The sequence below is a fragment of the Alligator sinensis genome, unplaced genomic scaffold (genome assembly GCF_000455745.1).
Source record: "Alligator sinensis unplaced genomic scaffold, ASM45574v1 scaffold879_1, whole genome shotgun sequence".
Taxonomy (NCBI): Eukaryota; Metazoa; Chordata; order Crocodylia; family Alligatoridae; genus Alligator; species Alligator sinensis.
This window is the reverse complement of record NW_005842250.1, coordinates 564,431-573,324: the sequence shown is the minus strand read 5'-3', so window position 1 is coordinate 573,324 and position 8,894 is coordinate 564,431. Positions and strand designations below refer to the sequence as shown.

The window sequence follows — 8,894 nt, the reverse complement described above, 5'->3', positions numbered from 1 at the left end:
AGCTACCGGAGAGGTGGTATCAGATCAGGGAGGGATCTCCTGCTAACTCTCTTTCATAGTCTACAACATGTTGCCTTTCACACTGCTGCACTGCCTCTCCTCATGGCCCAAAATCTCACTGGTTGCTCAGCAAAGGGGCTGGCTTTTATCATTTTCAATAATTCTACTACCAACAATGGCATGGCTGGTGGTGTCCTTCATAGCCATAAACTGATATAGGGTTTTCTGGAAAAAAACAAAACAAAACAAAGAACTTGTAACCACATTGTTTGCTTAATCCCACAGTCTGCTTCTGAATACCTGTATACAGAGGAGGGGAAAACTGTGACAAGCTTTCATCTTAGTAAGTAAAGTCCTCTTCTCTTTCTTTTTTCCCCTGTCTGTTCCAACCCCTTCCTATCCTGTCAGGTCTCAGAGAGACTCCTGCTCCCACCTTCTGCATCTTGACGACATGGCACTGAAACTCCCAGGAACTGTTCCCCTCTGTATTATCAGCCTTGGAATTCTACTCATGGTGTGTGCTGTCCCTGCTGAAGCTGGGTAAGATGGCAAAAAATCTTTAACAAAGCAGTAGGAGTCCCCTCTCACTTTGCTGGGAATATTGCAGTGTAAGGTTCCCACAGCCTTATCTCACTTCACTTGGAATATTCCAGCACAATCTGGAAGAAAGGCAACTCTGAGCTTTTCTTTGAATAGTGCAGTGTGAACTGAGAATTTGTTCACTTTCTTTCTGACCAAACCTTATGTATTTGTAATAGTCATGTGTCTTTAAGGCATGCTATATATGATACTCTCAAATATCTATCAGAATGATGGGGCAACCATCTTCCATCTTACTTCTCAATAGGTCTGCATACTTTTCTTATTCACATGAGATATTCCAGCAAAACAAAAATGTTCCTTACTTTCCTCACAATGTCTTGCACTGGGATGCTTCACTCCCTTGTAGCCATAGGTGACTGATTATATTAACATTATTTGACCTGCTAGAGCTAAGGGTATGTCAGCATTTTTATGACAAAACCAGTTTTCTAACTTGGTTCACGTATAATCTGCTCTTGGCTAATGTTTTGCTCATATGAGGTCAAAGGGATCGTATGAGGGATCCCTTTGCTTCTTTTACAAAATTGAACAAGTTACATTGACTTACCTGTGTGGCTGCCAGAAGTTAATAACTGGGGGGGGAAAAAAACATTGATTTTAGATGAAGCTCCCCAGTTTGGCTAATGATTCCTGGTCTTGGCTAGTACTGGTACTCTTTGCCTTAGCCAGAAGTCCACGATCTGGAACAATACTAGCTGTGCTTGCTTTCTTGGATTTGTACATTGATTCTGAGCAGAGAAAACAAAAGCCCATTTTTCCACAATTAGCCATCTGTAAAATCATATCACCCTGTAGTCCAGCATCAGCAGAACCCTAGAAACATCTCCCAGGTAACTCTCTGTTGCTGCCTTTCAGCATGTCAGGATGGATCCCTTTCCAGAAAAAGGGAGACCTGGCTTAGTCCATGTTGGAAAATGAGGTGAGTAAAATTCCCTGTGGTAACGTATCTACAAAATGTACTGTTACAAGGTCATTGTGGGACCCCTGGCATGGATTTATGAGCATTCATGGTGCTCTGGCATGGTGCCAGAGGACTGGAAAAGGGCCAATGTGGTTCCCATTTTCAAAAAAGGGAGGAAAGAGGACCCAGGAAACTATAGGCCAGTCAGTCTTACCTTGATCCTGGGCAAGCTTTTTGAGAGAATTATCCTGGTGCATGTCCGCGAGGGGCCAGCAGGGGAGATTATGCTTAGGGGCAACCAACATGGGTTCATTAGAGGCAGGTCCTGTCAGACCAACTTGGTGGCCTTCTATGACCAGGTCACAAAATCCTTAGATGCAGGTATAGCAGTGGACGTAGTCTTTCTGGCCTTTAGGAAGGCCTTTGACACTGTCTCTCACCCCATTCTCATTAAAAAACTAGGGGACTGTGGCGTCGACACCTACACAGTCAAATGGGTCACTAAGTGGCTGGAGAGTGGCACCCAGAGAGTGGTGGTGGATGGGTCTTACTTGACCTGGAGGGATGTGGGTAGTGGGGTTCCCCAGGGCTCGGTCCTCGGGAACGCGCTGTTCAATATCTTCATCAGCGACTTGGACAAGGGGGTAAAAAGCACCCTGTTCAAATTCGCAAATGATACTAAGATGTGGGGGTAGTGGGCACATTAGAAGGGAGAAACAGGCTGCAATTGGACCTAGACAGGTTACAGGGGTGGGCGGATGAGAACAGGATGGGTTTCAACACTGACAAGTGCAAGGTGCTGCACCAGAGGAAGAAGAACCAGCAGCATAGCTACAGGCTGGGGAACTCCCTTCTTGTCAGTGCAGAGGCAGAAAAGGATCTTGGGGTTATTATTGATGCCAAAATGAACATGGGCCGACAGTGTGGGGACGCGGTCAGGAAGGCCAACCACACCTTGTCATGCATCCACAGATGCATCTTGAGCAGGTGCAAGGAGGTGAACCTCCCCCTCTATGCAATACTGGTCAGGCCGCAGTTGGAGTACTGCCTCCAGTTCTGGGCGCTGCACTTCAGGAGGGATGTGGACAACATGGAGAGGGTCCAGAGGAGGGCCACTCACATGATCAGGAATCAGCAGGGCAGGCCCTATGAGGAGAAGCTAAGGGACCTGAACTTGTTCAGCCTCCACAAGAGAAGACTGAGGGGGATCTAGTGGCCTGTTACAAACTAGTCAGGGGGGACCAGCAGGCATTGGGGGAGTCCCTGTTCCCCCGAGCACTGCCAGGAGTGACTAGAAATAACGGTCACAAGCTGGCAGAGGGTAGATTCAGACTAGACATCAGGAGGCGCTACTTCACTGTCAGGGCGGCTAGGATCTGGAACCAACTTCCGAGACAAGTGGTGCTGGCTCCTATCCTGGGGGTCTTTAAGAGGAGGCTGGATGAATACCTTGCTGGGGTCGTTTGACCCCAGTACTCTTTCCTGCCATGGCAGGGGGTCAGAATAATGATCTACTCAGGTCCTTTCTGACCCTACAAACTATGAAACTATGAAACAATGTTGGATAGAGGCTTCCAAGAACCATCTAGTACATATGTCTAGCAGAAAATATTCAGTTTCATGAATTGTTGTGTGCCCATCATGTGTTCATTGACATTTAATCCATGTATATGCATGCCATATGCCTTCATTATCACAAAAATTTGCTCTCCACACATTTACACATGTATGTGTGCACTGGTATATTTGCTTGCATTTAGTTTTACACCTACAAGTTCATAGCCACATATAGATCTTAAAGAGATCTTTCCAGAACCACTCTCCCTAGACTTTAAATAAGCACTGAACCTCACCAGCCGAATGGATCCAGACCATGCCAGGACAAGAAATGTAAAACCTCCCAACACATCTCAAATACTCTCACAATAACTACACCCCACAACAGAACCATCACCTTTCCTGGATTACAGAAATATAATATATCTCATTCAATGCACTAAATGCTGTGATGAAAAATATGTAGGAGAAACCAAACAAAAACTGCATATCAGAATGAACACACACCAAAAATCCATCAAATACAAAAATACCTAATTACTTGTGAGTGCACATTTCTCACAAGACTAATACTCTCTCTCCAGTCTCTCAGTTCTAATCCTCAAAGGGAATTTACAAAATACCTTTTGTAGGTGAGCCAACAAACTTCACTTTATAAATGTACTGGATACAAAAATTCATGGAATAAATATAGGCATTGGATTTATGGCACATTATAACTTACCTGCCACCCAATAACCCCAGCTAACATCTCTACATTTTACCAGCTACATTCTAGCACCAGGGCAACATTTCCCACTTTTTCTCCACATCTATCTGTGTCACACCTATTGTCTCCCATTGCCTCTGATCCTCACTGCCATGCATTTTGCATTTTCACAGACCTGAATTTTGCATATTAGCTTCTATTCCACCATGGGAAACACAAAACACCAGCAGGCTCTCCCTATGCCTAAAAAAGGGTGTTTGTACCCAAAAGCTTGCAAAGAACAATTTTTCCAACTGGTTAGTTAGTCTACTAAAATATATCACATTTGCTAGGCCTGTGCAAAGCTTCAGTCCCTGATTCGATTCAGTGGAGACTTGACCCAATTTGGTGGCTGAATCTCCAAATCTGAATCAAATCAGAGTACCCTTTAATCTCTCTGAATCGAATTGGAACCCTTCAATTCGATTTGGAAAGATTCAGTAAGATTCAGAGATTCAGACATAGAGACAGTTTTAAATGTTTTTACTACATACCTCTAGGTAGCAGGGGCTCGTGAGTGCTGTGATGCTGGGATGCATGGAGTGTCCCACAGAAGCACAGGGGGCACTCGTCAGCAGACCCTGAAGTGGACCAGAAGCAGTTCTGGTCCACTTCTGGGTCTGCCGGGGAGTGCTCTGACGGGCCCCCCAGCATTCCCCTGGCTTGGCGACTGGTGCCTCATGGGTCTGGGAGGGCACCCGGGGTCCTCCTGTGGCTGATCACCGAGCCAGGGGTGTGCTGGGAGGCCCCCCATTGTGCTCCCCGGCAGACCCAGAAATGGTCCAGAAGTAGTTCTGGTCCACTTCTGGGTTTGCCACCAAGCACGTGGAGCACTCCACCCCACACCACATTCCTGCAGGATGCTCCATGTGTCCCAGAATCACAGCATTCACAAGCCACGCTGGTACCTTGAGGTATGTAGAAACAACTTTTCAAGCTGTGTCTATTTTCAAATTGCTGATTCTCTGAATGAGCATCAAATCTTCAATTCAGCCAAATTGAATCAGGGACAGTGATCTGTATCAACGAATTGAATCACTGTCCCCAATTTGGGCCAAATTTGAATCAAATAGGGCCCACTTTGTACACCCCTAACATTTTTCCAAAGAAACCTGTTACCCACATATACAGTTGTATACCTGTATACAAGCCTACATGTATGCGTGCACTCTTCATGCCCACATACAAGTATGTATGTACATAAAGTATAAGAAAATACCAGGGTGCACACACAAATACAAGTGTACATCTGTGTACAAGCTGGCTGTTTTCCTCAACACAGTTAAACCAACAAGCTGACAGGCTCCTTCTCAATGGCATCATACAAAATTCTCCTCCTCAAGCTGCCTGACTGTAATAAGCAGTCTTTTCTCTAAGCTGTGGTGAAAGGCTTGTGCTTTGTTCTTTGACATTGTAAATAGGGTTCTGAGGAATTGCCAGAACACTTGCTGAATAGCTATTTTTCAAACAGCCATATCTTGGCACTTCCATCACAATGGTTACTGGTCCTTACAAGGTACAGTAAACTGCTTGTGTGAACTTTCATTTCATTTCCATTTTTTTTCTTATGATAAACCCTTCCATTTGTTTGTGCTGGGATATCATTATAATGGAAAAGCTGACAGAGTTTTAGCGATAAGGGCAGCAGCAAGGACTGCTATAATTTAAAGTGAGGCTGTGGGTGTGAACTCCATGTTCTCCTGTTTTCTCTATTCTGAGTATCTGGATGTTCATTTGTCATGAAGTCCTTCTGCATTTTGTTGAAAAGAGTTGCTTAAGTGGGTGTGGAGCGATGTTCTAGGAGCCCTGCTGCACTGTGCTTGTTATCTAGGCAGTCTGTGCCTGGCATTTCTTCATGCTGATCCTCTCAGGAACTACACTAACCTTTGTTTTACCTGTGCTTATTACAGATACCAGTTCCCTCCTGGTGCACACAGAGGAAGTTTTATCTTGTGGCCTTTAGTCCTTCATCATAAGTCCAAATCTGGCCCTATCTCATTCTGATCTGGTGCTACCCTGCAGAGCACTTCCACTTGTTACATGCACAGATCCTCCTCTCACTGTACAGACTTGCCCTCACCTAACATTGCCATACTTTCTCCCTTCTCTCCATTTCAGACCCCATTTCTTTCCAATCCAAGAAGGCAAGTTCAGAGAAATCTACGGTGCCTTCTTCCCCATCCTGTCCTCTGGCTGTAAAGTCAAAAGTTTGGCATGTTGACCTCATTTTCACTTCTCTCCTCCCTGAACCCCTCCTCTCAGTATGCTTCACAGAATCTCTTAAGGAAGATGTGAATTCCACAGTGTTCAAGTCTGAGACAAAATTTTGATCAAATAAAGCAAACCAAGTTCAAAATTAATCAAAGAGATTTTTAGCAGTTCCTAATGGATTTCAGCCAGGAATCTCTTAAAAGGCTATTCTATCTCACTGAATAGTAAATTTTAAACAGCTTCTTTAAAAAAATCATACATGCTTGCTAGCTTTTATTAGCATGTTATATATTCATAAGTTATAGGAAGTCTGACCACATCAGCAGACATTGATAGATATGGTTAGAAGACATGGTTATATACACATTATGGAATGCTGGTGTAATTGATTATCCACTTATTAATGCAGACATTTATTAGAGATTATTAAAAATCAGAACTTCTGTCCTACAGACAATTCAGAAATTTTGAAATTTGTTTTTTCCCCCAAATCCAGACAAAAAAAAACCCTAAATAAAACCTTTTTGTGGAATGGAAGCCTCCAAAAGCTTCATTTTGACATTTCTGATAAAATCAAACTGTGTTGACAATTCTGAATTATATGTTTAATCCCTTTTGTTTGGAATTTGCTCAGTTGATACCTTTAGAGCTGCTGTGGTGGTTATAGAAACTGTAGGTTAAGTGCCTGACTCTAACTCTCATCTTTGGGCTGGGCATCCTGGCTGGATACTATCTCCCCTTATGGTTCACGTTGGTCCAAGGACAGTGAAAACAGTGAGGAATTATGGGAGATGCAATCCAATTAGGGATGTCAGCTGTTAGAAGGGAACAGGAGCAAAATACACCGCAACGATACATTCCTATGATGCCTGCAGTAGATCAAAGAGATATGGATTAATAGCACATTGATTTCAGTTAAAATGCTCCAGGTAGGGTCAACAAATGCAAGTGCTTTATTTGAGTTAACCTGAAAATTTTTGGTTTTGATTTTCCAATACAACCCCCCTCAAATATCCACTAAAAAAATACCGGCTTTTGCAGAAGCTGAATTTTCTATTGAAAAAAGCCAATAGACACAGTGCTACATTTTATCATTTTGTCACCACTGATAAACTGTAAAAATACCTGTAACATGGGCCATGGACAGACAAACCAATTTATAAAGTTAAAAGACTTCTCACCTCAGCTGCTCCATTGTAATTGTTCCATTTGTTTATTCCTGTTGCGTGCTAACTGGAAGCTAAACCAGGGCAGCTTACTTCTGAATGGACCACCACACTGAATAATGGGTCTCAAATATGTTCAGTGCTTCTTTCTTCCCTCATTATTTTCTATTTTTTACCTGAAATCTTTATTTCCTGGTTCAGGCTTAGAACATCAAAATACGATGATTCTGTTTCTGGCAGAACTGTGGCAAGAGAAACTGTTTTTATGAGATTTTAGAGCCCACCAAAACCAACAGATCTGGCTAGTATGACTGAGAATGACTAAGCCTAAAGATGGCTGAGAGGATCCTCTGAACCTTGTGTGTCCTATCACTATCCAGTTTAGCAGTGGTATTATCTGGGGTAGTAATAGTGTGTGCACTAAATTAGCCTATTTCAATGCTCATTAAAGGGTCTCTGAAAAAGCCATACTATTTAGTTAATGCGTATTAAAATAGGCTAATGCTCATTAAGTGTCACTTAAAAACCATGCTCTTTAGTTAATGTGTATTAAGACCGGCTAATGCACATTTTCCTAGTACCTCACAATGGAATTAACATGCATTAATGTGCCTTTTCTAATGTGCATTCAGTACCTCTGGGCAGTTTTACACGTGCTCTGGGGTGGCTCCAAAAGCCACACCAATTAAAGCGCTGCCATGCCTCTTGTCTCTAATTAAAGCACTGCCACATCTCAAGTTCATTTGAAGAGCTTTAGTTCAAGTGCTCCTACCACCATTTTTAAGTGTGGGGACACTGATACATGAGACACAGGAACCCTGCTGGAGTGCAGTAATTGCCACACTCCAGCAGACTTGGTTAATAATGTCTGCTCTGACAGGCTGAAATTACAGCGCATGGGAGCAACCTCTGCACTCATGTTCAGGCACCCTCCAATGTGAGGTCCTAAATTAATGCACATTAGGCTGCACTAATGCACAGTAGCGTATTTGCATGCTTTTTTAGTGATGTTTAATGCACAGTAGACTATTTTTCTGTGCATTAGTGTAATGTCATGGTTTCTTATGCGATACTTTAATGCACAGTACAATAGTCTACTGTGCATTAAAGCACATGTGTAGAGGTGCCCGTGAGGCATTTGTACACATGTTTGCACTGGCACATACATTTATATAAACTGCAAAATGCATGTCAGCACTGAGAAAATGGCAGCATGTCAGCGCTGAGAAAAATCAAAGGTGCTTTTCTCAGTGCTGATGTGCATTTCACCTTTTATACAAATGGTGTCAGGCACGTCAGTAAGTGTCAGGCATGTCAGCTTGTGTGCGGAGGAGACTCCATTAATCAAGTCTGCTCCAATGCGCTAGATCTCCAGATCATCGGAGCAGACAAAGGTACATATATAAATGCCCATGGGTATTAGATTTAATGCGCATTAATGAATGCACATGAATGCATGTGTAGACATGCTCAGTGATACCAAGGTGGTGGACTCATCCAGCATGCTTAGCGAGACTGTCAGAAAGATAAATGCATGGGCCATGTGACAGGCCAGAATGGAGTCCCACATGAGAATGCTGGGAGCTTCTAAATGCTGCTATTGCTTTATGAAAAGAAGTATATTGAAGGAAAAGGGCATTTAGTAATGCTATTTTCCATTATGGTTTCTGCACCACAAAGGGAAGCTGCCTTTCCCACAAATTAACTC

At 43.1% G+C, this 8,894-nt stretch overlaps 1 protein-coding gene across 1 annotated transcript in view; it reads left to right on the top strand.

Annotated features, from left to right (window-relative positions):
- Positions 1–416: 416 nt before the first annotated feature.
- The window catches only part of LOC102381815 (gamma-aminobutyric acid receptor subunit alpha-3-like), a 165,301-nt gene continuing 156,823 nt past the window's right edge, over positions 417–8,894 (top strand). Inside the window, exon 1 of the mRNA XM_006027532.2 lies at positions 417–540. Within this exon, the coding sequence (XP_006027594.1) occupies positions 452–540 (89 nt within the window). The 5' untranslated portion in view covers positions 417–451. The remainder of the gene's footprint in view (positions 541–8,894) is intronic.